Consider the following 15,725-nt stretch of genomic DNA (forward strand, 5'->3'; position numbering starts at 1 on the left):
CCCACATTATCAATCAAAATGTCAAATAAAATTAATGACAATCGATATGACACTTACAGTTATACAATAAGTCTAAAAAAAACCCAAAAAAAGTATATCTCATCTTCCGAAATGAAATTCAATGTAATTTTTCAACAAAAGATGTAAGAAGTTTATATTATTTCCATATTTTACATAAGAACGTAAAAAAAATATCTCTAACTCAAAAAACTCTACATACAGTAAGTTTCATACATTTCTTGAAAAAATTATTTATATTTGTACTCAGCAATCTGACACTGGTTGAATAAGTAATTATTTGATGTTTTGTCCAGAGAAATGTTAAATGGTAAACGATGAGTTTCCAAAGGGAACACACCATTAGTACAAAAACATTGTCTAAGCTAGTTGACTAATCGACTGTCTAAGAACGCAATACCAGAAACACCTCACAGTCCTAACAGACTGCATGTAGGTATTTCATTGGGCAAGACAAGATCAAAAAAACTCACTTCCTTAGCAAAACCATGAAAGTGCATTCAACAGTGACGATCTTTTTCGATTGGATAATATGGATGAAGAAGCTAATGAGCTCGATTTCAGAGTTAAAAGCATTTAAGAATCACATCAATAAATCCTGAAGACAATTTGATGACATATAGTATCAAAATTTATCGATAGTCCAAGGATCTCAACAAAGATTAAGATTTCGCACCACCTGTACTGTTTCTCCATCTTCTAAGCATAGCAGCCACTTAACTTCATTGAAACCCTCAATACAATATAAACTCTAGCGACTGCAGAGATATTAAAGCTTGATGAAAAGAGGTTCCAGTCTTTAGTAAATTTCGTTTGAAATATTACAAACAGTTTGGTCTTAGTCTTGGGGTGTGTAAAATCGAGTTAGAGATCTTCGTGAGATTAAATTTTTAGTGTAAGTTCGTTCTTATCTTCATAGCCCTAAAAATAGCGCAAATAAATCAATTAATATTGCAAACATTTATCAAAAACCTTCAACTATTTCTTGTTTCAGGTATTGGTACATCATTTTCTGTAGAAACAACACTGGATTATTGTTTTATAACACTGTCTATAAGAAACTAACTATAAAAAATTGTCCATAACTGTTCTTTGCATATTAATGATATATTATTCTTCAGTTTGGAAACACCAACAACCTGTAAGAACCTAATCATTCGATAAGCGTCCACTAAAAGTTTGATTGATATTCATAATATCAAAATTTACTTTTTGGGTATTTTAGTAATTAAAAATAAATATTCAGCCCAATAATTTATTAATAACAATAACTTTAATCACAGACAAAGTACTGGTTACGCATTTACAAAAAAAAAAGAATAAAAACCAGACAAACCTATTGGATAAAAAGAAATAATTCTTTAAAGTAGCTATTCAAACACGTTAAAAATAGTACATAAATCTACTATTCGATACCGATAAAGTGTAGGTATAATAATAACAAGGTGTAAAATGGAATCGTACAAAGAATGTTGAGTTGATGTTAAAAAAAGAACTGAAATTTAAAAAAATAGGATGGCAAAAGCAGGAAAATAAAAATGGAAAAAGTCGTAAAATATTTCTTTTGTAAAATGTACTTACATTATACACATTATTCTCATTTCCTGCGTCAGTTCTTTGTATTATTTAATAGCTTCTAGTAACAGTTTTTGCGATTATTATTTATTTATACTTATTTAACAATTTGTAATAAATTCGATAGTACAGCTTTTAATTAAGAAAGAAAAAAAGTAAGAAACCAATCTAATGTTAAAAATGTTATTATAACTTAGACTAATACATTTCATTTTTTGATGATTCAATCAACATGACTGTAAGGAAAAACCGATATCTTGCTAGTTAAAAATGGAATAATATTTTTCAAGCTTTGTTTTTTCTTATACATTATAATAGTAGTTTAAAAAATAAACTAACATTACAAAAATGCACAAGGTTTTTTTTAAATTGCTTTTTAATTGTAATAGCGGAAAGTAGTTCCAATTTGGGAACGAAAATTAATAAATTAAACATTACATTAAATATTTGCCTATCTAAAATACTTGAATAAATCAAAATTTCAAAAAAAAGAAACTATCCGATAAGAGGCGATTTATATCAACCTCTCAGTTAAGTTTTATTTGCATGTAAAGTTTCACTCTTTTTTTAGGATACTTGTATACAACAATATAAATTAGGTATATATATATATATATATAGGCCCTACAAATCTTTTTTTTTTAATATTACACTTTTTTAAATATATTTTTCGAAATCTTCAATAAATTGACTTTATTATATTTTTATTCTCTTTTTAAATTTTATTATAGAGCTTTCACATCGTCCACATTTACGTAACAAGTTTTCGCGAGATTCATAAAAATCAGTAATTATTAAATGTTTTATAATCGATATTCAAAAAAATAATCTCAGGTGATTTGTGGAAAATATATCTTGTTATTAGGTTTAAAAATAATCCCTACTAATAATAACTAAATAATTACTACGCAATAAGTAGTTATTGAAGTAATGCAACCATATTTGTACTTTGAGAGAACTCTTTATGCTGATAAAGCTTTAAACCAAACAAGAAATACAGCAGAAGTAACAAAAAAGAAATCGCTCGTCAAAATGATAATGTTAAAATGGAGAGATTAATTATAAGCATAAAATCTGTGGTAACCTCTGCCGCACAGTGTTAAGCCACAAGGAGTCGTCGGTTATAAAAAGGTAAATAAAGTGTTTAAAATTAATAAGCAGACTTATACAAAACTCACAATGTCCGGCTGAAGACTACCTGGGGCCACAGAATTCATTTTCCCATATATAATTTATTGTATGTGTACATTTCTAGGAGTATTATTAATTCGAAAAACCCACAAAACAATCTAATAATGTAATAAAATTGCTGCTAACTTGATAAAAATATTCTATAACTAGAATTAACTTGACTTACAGTTTTTCAGGATAATTGATAGTCTCTATACTCAAATGAGTCGCTGTTTACAAAGTATTCTGTGTTATAGAAGAATAAATAAATAGATATAGAATAAATAAATAGATGTTTTCTATCTTACACCACTATTCCACACTATGAAAGAATTCAATGTCCACGAATACGAAATTAAGATCACCTCATTAATGATAAAATTCTATTGTCTATGTTTGAACCAGATATGCCATTAATATAATTAAGAAATATTTCGAACAAGCCATTAGCTTGACAATTTATACTGAAACGTGGGTGGGTGCTAACGAAAAGAAAAAAAAGTGGATTGTAGGGTTGCGAAGAGACAAGATTAGGAATGATGCCATAAGGAAAGAATAAAATATTGCAAACTTTCAACGATTTTATAGAGCTTAGTTGGTAGTGACAGCTACAAGAATGCATCTGGTTGGCTAGAAAGTAAGGGAGTGGAAAGAGAGGAAGATCGCGAGACACTTGGGACAAGGTAATAAACAAGATAATCGCTAATAGAGGAAAAAATGTACAGAAAGTTAATTTTAGCAATAAGGAAATGTGGACAACATTCGTGCACGGGGAAGATTGTCAGAAAACATTTAATTGAAAAAAAAGAGATAGAGATATTAAATTGTTGGAAATTCATGAGTGTTTTAAACATGCTTTATCTTCCAACAATAATTCAGGATCAAAAGAAACGACCACCAGATTCAGCAGGTTGTAAGTAACATTAAAGTAGATTCTCTCTCTTCACAACGAACTCTCCAATATTATTATGTTTATAGATACCTTTTGTGACACGGGGAAAAGCTTCTTTGGACAAATTCAATTATACATACTGACTTATTGCTTGCCATTGCGTAATGTAGTTAATTATATGGGCGTAACATTGATATCTTCCAAAGTTCACATTCCTCCTATGTAAAGTATCATAAGTTTATAAAGTATTAGTTAAATAGGATAAAATCGATAAAATTTAAACTAATGTTAAGTTTTACAAGTCAAATCATGTTGCAACATTCTTATTAGTCTGCGCTACTTTCTAAGAAAAGTCTGAAAATGAACTTATACTGCAAATATTGCTTCTATGTCGTAGTGGTATCTTTCATTCTTTTTCAATGAAGTTGTGCACACATGTTGTTACTACAATTACTACAATAAAATTGTAAAAAGGATCCACAAAAGCCAAAAGCACAATATAGTAAGTTATGCTATAATTCCTGTTATTATTTCTGGATTATTATAGACCTTACATTCTTTTGATTCATTTATTATTAATTTTCAGGTGTTATGAATAGAATTAGAACAATTATTTGTTACAAATGGAGTAGGCATATGTAACACAAACTAAATTTCATTACTGATTACACCATAACCATCAATCTAATCTTGGACGATGAACTCCACTTATATTTGGTTTTACAATCATTTTTATCCATGTCCTTCCGATAATATCGAACGATTTTTGAGTGATTATTACAAATTTATTTTATGAAAAAAGTATACTAATTAAAGGATTAAAATTACATATTGATTTTTATTAGCAATATATTTTGAAAATCGGCTCAATTAATTTTCCACAAATCACCTGTATAAAGCATCTATCACGCATTATTTAAAATTTATATATTAGCGAAAGAGAGAAGCTGATTAAAAAGTTTCTATCTAAAAAACACTTTATTATATTCTTATTCTTTTATTATTATTTTATTTGTCAACTTCCCTCTCGCAAATACAAAAGAATAATAATCCACAATAACATTTCTACCCATTAGAATAACGCCCGATTTATTTTTTAATTAAAATTACAAAGTGATTCAAAATTTCTAGGTACCGTTCACTTATTTTTTGTTATTGATTAGCTGCGACGTTATCTTTTATATATTTTTTTTTACTTACCACAATGGTTCAAACGAAATATTCCCGAAACCTTTATTTTTCCTCACCTCCCAATATTTTCCGTTATACTCCCATATATCTTCTTTATCATCCTTTTTATGTGAGAACCAAAGTGGTTCGTAGTGACTTCTTAATTCTTCTCGTCTTTTACGTCGTTCGCGTTGCGCTGTTTCTAGCTGCATCTTCAAACTTTCCGCCTTCTTTAAATCCCCGTTTTCTAACGCTCTTTGATCAGGACGTAATCTTGTATCGGTTGGGGGTAAAAGGTGTCCCTCTGGACCCAATTCGTTCAGTTCAAGAGCAAATCTCGTGAAACCGTAATAACGGTCATGGTTTGGAGGTAAAGTTCCCGCCCTCCAAATGCATTTTGCAGCTGGGGCTACACCACAATATAACGCCTCAGACCATTTACCGGATAATTTATAGATTTGATCGCCGTTTTCATCATAGACGGCTCCAAGAATTTCGTGTCTTTTAGCAGACCAATAACTAGCTTTTGAAAATGTTATTTTACATGAAATTCTTCCGTTAGTGATGTATAATTCTCCGTATTGATCTACCCATCTCTGGCTACTAAAAAGATTGTGTACGCATGTAGTTACTTTATTCCAGGAATACAAATCTCCAGTTTTTGGTAACATAACGTAAACTTTTCCCATTGGTTGAAACTCCATACTTTTACCCCAAAACTTCGTTTTAATTCTGGCTTCTTGCCAAAAAGTAAAATTTCTACTTTCCGCGTGGCAAGCACTAATCGGTGGATGGTGAGACACTTGTTCAGCTATAAATCGAAATCCCTTATCTTCACGTGTACACTCATACGTTTCACCTAGTAAAGGATTAAACGGTTTATTTCCAGCGCGAGTTAAAGAACTTGCGTAAGCGGAAACGGCAAATGCGGCAACGTGAACCATACGTTCATATGGATCATCTATTTCTGCAGCTTTATCTAAGAGTTCTGAATACTCTAAATCTTCACAAAGCCTTTGAAGCATGTTCAATGGCTCGTTTAGGGCCACTGGCATACTTATTTGAGATAAATCTTTTCCTATATTTTTACAAAGAAGATTCCATAAAGATAAACCTTCTGTGTCAGGTCGTGGAGCTGCCAATTCTGTTCTCCGCCCTGTTAAACCATAACTTTTCCCTATAAATAAGTAGTATTAAGTAAAGTAAATTTTTGAATTAGTCTTGGAAAGATAAAGAAAGTTATCCAAAATATAACATAATATTGTATCATAATTTTGAAAATAAAATTTATTCCTGCACCAATATATTATAAATATTGTGTTATATTTTGGTTCATCCCTTTCTTTATCTTTCCAATTAATGGAAATTAAAATAATTCTTCTTCAAGTTAAGTGCAAGAATAAAGACACTTACTTTTTGGTTTTATTCGGATAGGGATAAAATGACCAAAAGGACAAGCTAGGATTGAAGGTGTACCCACCATTTCTAGTACTTCAATAAATGACTAAAGTGTTTGAAGAACGGGGACACTTAAATTGGAAATGATTATTTTCATTGTATTTTACCTTCAATTTCCGATAAATTATTAGCTTGGTTAAATTCGTGACCTAAATCGGACCCGGAACTAATACTTCCTTCGCCGCTCGTTAACGATCCTGCTTCGCTGCTACTGTCCGAACCGCGGGTTCGTATTTCGGCTTCCAAATCTTCAACTTGAATTTCATCACCAGTCTCGATGATGTGCTTATCGTAGGCCAAATCTTCCGCATCGAAAAATTCACTACCGCTCATACAAGAAGAGCTGTAACTCAGGGAATTGTTGAAGGGACGCTGCAAGAATCGAAAATATATATTTTAACGTTTTTTTACATAAACGACAAAATGGAAAAAGTTTTTTGAACTTACTTAAAAAGTAAACCGCGAAATTTTACGTAAAAATTGACAAAAATAACAATAAAATTAATAACCTGGTAAGGAAAAATGCAATTGACTTCAAATTATAACAGAAAATTTGACAATTTTGACAAAACAACAATAGGATAGTTTCTTAAAATTTACTTTTTAATTAAACCAATGTTAAACAGTGCAAAAAATGAATACAATATGGTAACATTATTCTATAAAGTTATTAATAAGTAATTAAGTCATTAATATAATAACAAATAGAGCAATTCTGCCTTCACAAATATAAGACGTAAGGGCTCTGACATTAGCTAACTTAGGAACTAATTACAATTTTATTTTATGCAAAATAACAATGGAGTAAACCTCAAACGTAAAATGAACATAGATAAATTATACCAAACCATGGTTCTGTGAAGAAGTAAGAAAACTCACCGGCATAAAAAGGAAAAGCTATCTCACTTATAAAAGCTCAGCAAGAAAAACCAATACACTATACAGAATGTGACAAATGTCTGGAATATAGACAGTAACTTCGCCATTTGTGGTTTTAAAGAAAAATGTTTCACATACAAGTACCATTATTAATCGTGGCGCATTTTTTGTCGGTATTTGCTTGTTTGTATTGTTTTTTGTTTCGTTGCTATGGCAACCAATATTGTTATTTTATATGGGATGCATATGTTTTTTTGCATACTTTGATAGAGGATAAGTCCCTCTATACGATGAACATATCAAATCATATGGTTGTATAAGAAAAAAAAATCGAGAAAAATGTGTTTTCTGAAAATACTAAATCAGTAATTTATAATCAAAGTAGGCACCGAAATAACGCTGTTGACAGCTTTAAATGTCAAAAAATTACCGTTTCAACGATTAAAAAACATATGCATACCATTTAAAATAACAATGTTGGTTGCCATAGCAACGAAACAAAAAGCAAATATCGCCAACTAAAAGCAAATACTTACTGAAGAAGCAACTAAAACACAAAAAAGAATGAAACAACAGACAAAATAACAATTAGTGAAGAAGAGCTAGAAGAAGCTGAATCATATCTTGAGCTTTTCACAAATGCCAAAACATTGGCACAGAAACATTACAATATCTATGCTCAAAAAAGGACAAATCAAGCATAACGAAATTATGTACAAGCAAGAACAAGGATTTAGAAAAACTAGGTCCGCAAAAGACTCTTTATTTATTATCTAATAGCTAAAAGATAAGTCAATACTATTCAATAAACTGCTTTATATCTGCTTCGTTGATATGACTAAGACTTTTGATAAAGTATGCCTAGAAAACATCAGATTACTAATTAAGAAAGGGACGCCATACAATATTGTAAAAGTAATTCAAGCCTTAAACAGTTTAAGTTCGTTACTGTTTAACCTGGTAATGGACAACATTTTACAGAAGGTATCGTCGTTGAATTGAGGCTATAAAATGAGCAATGATAAAGTCAGTATGATATACTACACAGGCGATACAAGCAATCACGGCAGAGAGGGCAAATGATCTACAAAGACAGCTCTTTAAATGCTATCAACTAAGTCATAAGTAAGTGAAGTCATGTAAATCGCCAAAGAACCAATTAGATGCAAACTTATGGTATAAGTCAAGCCCATTGAGCCCAAAAAGTCAGTCAGTTCAAATATTTTAGACTGGAGATCTCCAGATAAATAAAGCTACATCTCTATCAAGATACTTAAAAGAGATCGTTTAGTCAAATCAATTCATGCAAATCGCCAGCATAAGAATTTATAAAACTTGCATAAGACCCGTCATGATATCCGGAATAGAGACGCGAAGATATGAGCAAAACTGAGAGTATGCTAAAAGTTGTAGAAATGAAAATATTGCGGACTCTCTTGGGTAAAACTAGAAGAGACTAGATGTGACAAGATGGGTGAGACAAATAAGAAAAGAATGGATACGCTAATCAAATCACTCTCTCTTTACAGCTTTACATGTATACTAGACAAAAGCTTCCCCTATAAACCTCATGGCGTTAAATCGCCTTGATTTAAAACGCTGGCCAGGCTGGTTACTAAAATAATGATCAACTGCTTCAAAGTTGATGATTTTATTAGATAAATACTGAGATAAGGTGAAGACAGATGAAGCTGCTAGATACTAAGTAGTTAGAGGTATATTAAACTATGAAAGTAATTTTCTGTTGTGACGTCATATTGACATGTTTGCTTTGGAAATTCCTATTAATAATTTAATGGAGTCATAAAAATGTAATAATAATTCAGGAAATGTCAAATGATAGTAATATGTTGTTGAAATTAAAAATAAGTATTCTAAAATATTAGTGATAAAAGCATATATTAGAAAACTTATTGAAAGTTGTTATAGATTGTAATATTTTTTTGCATTCTTTTACAAAGATAATCATTAAAAAAATACCACTTAAGTAACTGATAGTATTTCTCAAAATAACTTAGAACATATTTGTCTTCAAGTATTCTTGAAAAAATGAGGGTTTATTGAAAAATGTTAATCTTATCACCTTCTTAGTTACAAGATAATCAAAAATTGTTGTAATAAACGTTACATGAAAAATATATAAAACATTTTATATAGAACGAAATTTCAAATTACTACATGCATTTTTGAAAGAATTTGTTATTAATTAACCGTCTATATAGGAAATAAAAAATTTAAGAAGTTTTACTTTAATTTCAGTATTTACTTACACCTTCAGAAACGGGTTCCAACGCGGACAAATCATTCACATCAGAAACATCATGGACTTTAGTAAGACGATTTTTCAATTCCGTGTTTTGTTGAAGCGCTTGCTGTAAACTAGCTTTTAAACTGGCTACAACAGCTGGACTAACACCCATAGACATATTTTGCACACTCGATTCCAATTCGATGGCCGTTTTTAAACGGTCCCTTTCAGTTCCTAATGAAGCTGCAATATTTTTCAAAACGGAAACAACTAAAAAAGCAGAAAAGAACAAAATTAAGTTTCAATAAATGTTTTTTAAGTTTGTTCAGTTCGGTTCAAAATTCAAGAAACGTAACTTTCATTTCTACTTTATTCTTACCATTTTTAGCTAAGACTACAAAGTCAGATCTACTTTGATTGTCAACTATACCACAAGAATATCTATCAACATTACAATTTTCCGTTGGTAAACAGAGAGTTGCAGTTGTAAAAGACATTGAAGAAGTATTATTCGAAACAGGATTCGAAATTGTTGGTGTTTGTGGTATAACAACGCCTAACGTAGAATTATTCTAAAACAACATAATATATATTACTTTAATTACTTGAAGAGTGTTCTTAAAAACCTTACAGAAAGAGGCGATATATCAGGATCAATCACCATAGATTTATTAAAAGACATCGTCAAATCGACGCTACCTCCTTTATTAGATTTTTTCTTTTTTAGCCCAAACTTTTTGCTTTTTTTAATACTAGGGGATAATCCTTCTCCTAAAGACTAACCATAAAACGATATTGTAAAAATTAATTCTTTTTCTATAAATAACTTACTTCCGTTTCACCTAAACCACATGTATTTACACCAAATTGACTATCTCTATTTTCACACAACCTCTTTAACTGAGCAATGTTAACTTCAACGATTCCTAAATCTCGTTGAATCTGATCAATGATGGGACCCGAATCATGTAACCAAGTCGCAAGCCGGGCGCTACCAATAGGCTTTAAACCTCTTGTTAAACTTCCATCTCGACTAACTATTTCTGGGGTTAAAGGTAAATCTTAAAAAAATCGAATATTTATTAATATTATTAAAATAATCGTTAATTAAGTTTTTCACTAACTTCGATCGTCTGTGTTAGAATTAACATATCCTTTGCCATAAGTAAGAACATGCTGTCGATACAACCTGTGGCTTGTTAGTTGTTGAACCCAAGATAAAAATATCTCCTCCGTTTTCGCTTTGAGGTGATAAATGAACTCTTCAGCGTCGATATCGATTCGACGTCGCTTTGTTTTACTGGAAATAACAGATAGGCCTATGTCTAAGGAACCATGGATTTTTCCACGATTTATTTCCGACGGACCTTTTCCATATACAAGAATACCTTCGTCTAAAATAAAATATCTCTGAAAAAAAAAAACAAAAAAAATTTTCATTTTCCCATAAAACTGTTTTTGCAATAATTACAAATTTGTCCATGAAACAAAAAGGTTAAGCTAGATAAAAAGTTACATAAAAATCGTATACATATTTGACTCATTCCACGTGAATTAAAAAAACCAATACATCATTGTTCGGTCGGCGCATTGGACTTTGGATACATTTAATATATTTTATGTACTAGATTTTTTTAGATTGCCGAGAACTTAAAAAAATGAGTTTATTTATAACTTGTACCTTGCTCTCAAATTGATTGAAATTTTTAATAACTCGTAAATGTTTGAATTAATAAAAATTATTTAAAATTTATAGGCTATTAATATTTCTACCAAACAAAAATTGTTTTTAATTTATATGAGTGTTTATATACAGCTGCTTTAAAGATAATATACCAAATAAAAATTCTATAATACTTTCTTAACAATAATTAAATTATGGTCTTTAAATTATTAAAGAGAAGCTAAGAACTGCAGCAATAAGTTTGTATTTGTTTAGAAAATCCTTCGAAGATAAGATAAACAGTTCTATTTTAATGACTTATCACGGCCGACTATCATTCCAATTATGACGAGCCCTCCAATTTAGTGGATGCTACCTAAGTTACAAACTAATACGTATTCAAACAGAGGCAGGCGGAACTATTAAATTAAATGGGTTTGTTAATTGTTTCACTTACCACCAAGCACTGTTGATTTAAATCTTTAATTCCATTCGTATACAAAGCTTATAAATTCTTTTATGAGAAATCTCTTTTCTAGAAGCATGTTCTCATCATTTAATTTATTATTTTGAGCCGTTAGTTCAAACGCTTCATGGACACCTTGAAATTATTTGATTTTGATATAAAATTGCACAAACACATCTTGTACTAGTTATCCATCAAACGCATGACATATCATCACATATCAGCAGATGTTGGTTTAGCTGCATGATAACTAAAGGCGGGTGGGGAAAGTACGTGTCCTGTCCTATTGATGTCTTAATTTTTAAAATTGCAACTAATTAGAACGCTTATATTTGCGATCTTAAGAGGATAGAACAAAGATGAAAGCTTTTAAGATATGGTACTGATGTCCCTCGACAGACAGACGTACGAACATATCTATACTAAAAGAGCTCGAGATCAAAGACAGACAGTCCACTATTAACCGGTGACGAATTGTACATAATTCTATATTTTGGACATATAATCACAAGAAATGGAAATAACTTGGAAAAATAGTCCAAGAAAAAGTAGAAGGCAGAAGACTAACGGCAAGATTGTCAACTAGGTTGTTGGACCAGGTAAAAGAGATAACAGACACTCCGCTTCAAGAGGCATAAAATCACCAGTTCATAAACATGGAATCACGACTTGTCAGTTATGAAAATACGACCCAGAAGCAGTAATTTTGTTATGTCGTAATTATTAAGCTAGGGAATTTACTACTGGTTTATGTCCAATTAGTAAGAAGTAGAAACAAACGCAATTATGGGTGCTATGAAAAAGCAATTAATTTAGTTATTACAAAATTCGTGACGTTGTTTGCTCAACTAAAGAAAACATACCTACTTACTTCAGATACATTAGAGAAGAAATGTTACGAAATGAAATGGGAAGTTACCAATCAAATTTGGACCAACCACTAGTCACATCAGCAGCCACTCAAAGTTTATACAGTAATAACAGACGCAATCGCGTTAAACAGGAAAGAGCAAGGCAGCTGACACATACTGCGCAGAATTTGATGGAGACAGGCGAATGTGAATAAATGAAAATTTCTAATTTAGGATCTAATCCTAAATCAAATAATATGCTTAAATCCTCCTTGTTATAAACATTAAAATAAAAATATGTAACCTCATAGTCCATATTTTTAGCATTTTGTTTTAATTTGTATTATCTTTGTTACTATCTATATTTATTTAAGGAATACAACTCGAAATTACGATAATTAGATAAATAGCACAAATACCTACTAATTGTGCGAATGTAGTCGCTCCTATATGTTTACAGCGATACTAGCATGTTTCCATACAATGTATTACGGATTAATAAACAGTTTAAGATAACATTTTTTCCTGAAGCTGTCATCTAATGTTGCAATGCTTGTTTTGATAAAAGAAACTTGATCATTTGCAGTCTCAGTTCGGGATTATTTTACCGTAATCCTTTTCTAGACTCTTACATTGTTTAAATAAAACCAAATATAAGCTAATTTTATCATTATATAATATGGATAAGCAACAGGTAAAACACTCTGCCAGAGTTTAAGTAATTTTTGAAACACAGTGATAAAGTATACAAAATAACTTTTTGAATGAAAGGTTCAACCCCAGAAATCGGCTGACACTAACAAATGCAGAGGAGAAAAGTTTGGAGAATAAATTCACTAAAATAAATTAAAATATTTTTACGAGATAAGTAATTAAAGGGTATCAAACAGAAAAAAAGACCTCGTCAGGCCTTCCTGACGACTTCTTCGTCGTGCTGTTCCAATTTTGTCTTCGACGTAAACTGTTTCGCATTCGTTAAACTATTTCACTTTCTCAAAAGCAAAGCCTTTTCCAGATTTGTGCAAAATTCGCACTTTCGAATGATTTGGCAATTAAAAGACTGTGCTTCAGAAAACATCGTTCCACAAACAAAACAAATTATTTTGTTTCGCTTGTTTTGATTTCAATTGGTCTTTTCAGCTAAGGAAGTTCCTCAGGAAGGCAAGATCGCCTCTGACAACCTTAGGACAAACGTGGTTGTTAAAAGATAAAAGCTTATTTTGAGTAAAGGTATATTTTATGAAAAAAATCCTAGATTTGAACAAAAAATATGTTACTGATAAAAAAAACAAAATTTAATGTGAAAACCGAACTGAAAACCACAAAAACCGGAATTCTTTCCAGTTGGTAAATTAGATCATAAAGATTATTAAAAGAATTGTAGGAATTTCTTGTATTATGTCATCCCACAAAATTATGATAAAACTTAAAGTTTGTAATCAAGTTTCTGAATGAGAATATTTTATAAATTAACCTTCCAAGTGCACTGTTTTTTTTAAAGAGAATTATATTCGAAATCCATTTTACCAGTATTTGTTAATAATTAGGAGAAATAATATATAAAGCTTTTTTGTACTTTCAAAACTGGTTTTTAATTTAATAATAAATATAAGTCTTACTAGTTTCGGCTAATAGCCATCTTCAGAGACTAGTTTTTAGGATGCAATAGTAGATTAAAATATCAAATATCAAGTTTACATTATTAAAATTCTTTAAAGTTATAAGATAAAATATAAATGATTAAAGTATAATTTACAACCACATAATCATTTTGAAAACCTAGAACGTTCTAAACACTAGTCTCTGAAGATGGCTAATAGTCGAAACTAGTGAGACTCATATTTATTATTTAATTAAAGACCAGTTTTGAAAGTACAAAAAAGCTTTACACATACTTTCTCCTAGTTTTTTTAAAGACTGAACAAAATTATAAGTCATGGGGTCAATATGAAATATATTTATATGGAAAATTCATTTGGTAACTTATTTGTTAATATTATACAACATAAAATATAAAGTTCAGGATAAAATATTCTGTTGAAATATAATAAATTTCAAAAATACATCAATATAGAAATAAACATAAAAACTGTTAAATTACCTTATGCCATCCTTTTAAAGGCCATTTACGTTTCTTATGTAAATACCCATAAAATTTCACTGGTTTCTTCTCACATTTTTGTCCTTCTTTTAATCCCTCCATAATTTCCCATTCAGAACTTCGACGATGTCCCTTTTTTCTAGCAGGTGGTTTAGGAGCCTGCTGAATCTGTTGTTCCACATTAGTACTTTCAGCACTTAAACTATTAGTATCAGCACTAGCATCTGAATCGCTAGTGTTTGCAACATTTCCCTTGAGTTTATTAATCTTTGATGCCATAGGACTTTTTCTTTTCTCCATAATAATAACAATAATAATGATAACTTTATGTAGTTTTGTCGATTTAAAAACAGGTCAACAATATTGTCATCGTGAACTCATTGTACTATGATTCTAAATAAAAAAATTTATAAAAACACATGAATTTAAAGACCTTGAAATAGTGTAAAATTTAAGATTAATAGGAATCTAATAGTAGTACAGGTGTCTATTTATAACTACATGTCATTTCAATGAGATTACCTATAATTATACCTACACATGTACGCAAAATTATTGATGTTTTTATTACTAAGGGATATTAAATGGTTCTATCGAAAAGGAATACTTAATGATTTTTTCATTTTCGAATAATTTTAAGTTACTCACATGAGACGATTGTGGTAGTTGGCGATTATAAAGAACTTTTGATTTTTTTAGATATCCGGTATTAACTTTTCACGTGCCGCCACATAATGCATTCAAATCCGAGCAACGATTACGAATTTTACTGCACCGAATACAAACGTAACTTACGTCACTCTGACGGTATGTCAGATGTGTTTATTTCTGTCAAAAACTACACGTCGTACGCCGTGAACTTAGCTAAATACCGAAATTGCGGATTGAAGAACTTGGAGAGAAAAGGAAACATGTATACTTTTTTTGGCATCTGCACGACTGAATGGTCGAGAACGGTATTCGTGCGCATTGCAGAATTCGGAATTAATTATCTAATCGAGTGCCAAAATATAAATCTTGCCAAGTTCTCGAGAATAAAATTTACCTGTATACAGATTTTCTAATTTCAACCGATGACTAATCAACTCAAAATATTTATACATGCCAAATAACGTATGAGTTGTAATTTCGTAAAGAAATGTGTTTTTTGTCCTATTAGTCACTATACAAAAAAAGCTTATCATTTTCATATTCAATTAAAATTGAACTTAATTAACTTCATGTTAATGAAACA

The 15,725-nt window shown here is 30.4% G+C and overlaps 1 protein-coding gene and 1 long non-coding RNA gene across 3 annotated transcripts; one reads left to right on the forward strand and one right to left on the reverse strand.

The window, feature by feature from the left end:
- Positions 1-38: 38 nt before the first annotated feature.
- LOC111423940 (uncharacterized) lies at positions 39-3,294 on the forward strand. Of its 2 annotated transcripts, XR_011641249.1 has the most exons (3): positions 39-221; positions 315-913; positions 1,013-3,294. It is a non-coding gene; the product is annotated as an uncharacterized lncRNA (long non-coding RNA). The 2 variants fall into 2 exon arrangements; XR_011641248.1 differs by lacking the exon at positions 39-221 and having other exon boundaries at positions 233-913.
- On the reverse strand, positions 1,260-15,722 carry LOC111423928 (oxysterol-binding protein-related protein 6-like). Its single transcript, XM_023057324.2, has 9 exons — positions 15,140-15,722; positions 14,492-14,884; positions 10,535-10,820; positions 10,242-10,471; positions 10,042-10,188; positions 9,790-9,982; positions 9,433-9,680; positions 6,391-6,655; positions 1,260-6,002 (listed from the first exon to the last, which is right to left on the reverse strand). The coding sequence occupies exons 2-9, from the start codon at positions 14,789-14,791 to the stop codon at positions 4,852-4,854; spliced, it is 2,820 nt and encodes a 939-aa protein (XP_022913092.1). The 5' UTR covers positions 14,792-14,884; positions 15,140-15,722; the 3' UTR covers positions 1,260-4,851.
- Between the last annotated feature and the right edge of the window lie 3 nt (positions 15,723-15,725).

The sequence above is a fragment of the Onthophagus taurus genome, chromosome 7, assembly GCF_036711975.1.
Source record: "Onthophagus taurus isolate NC chromosome 7, IU_Otau_3.0, whole genome shotgun sequence".
In the NCBI taxonomy this organism is placed as follows: Eukaryota; Metazoa; Arthropoda; class Insecta; order Coleoptera; family Scarabaeidae; genus Onthophagus; species Onthophagus taurus.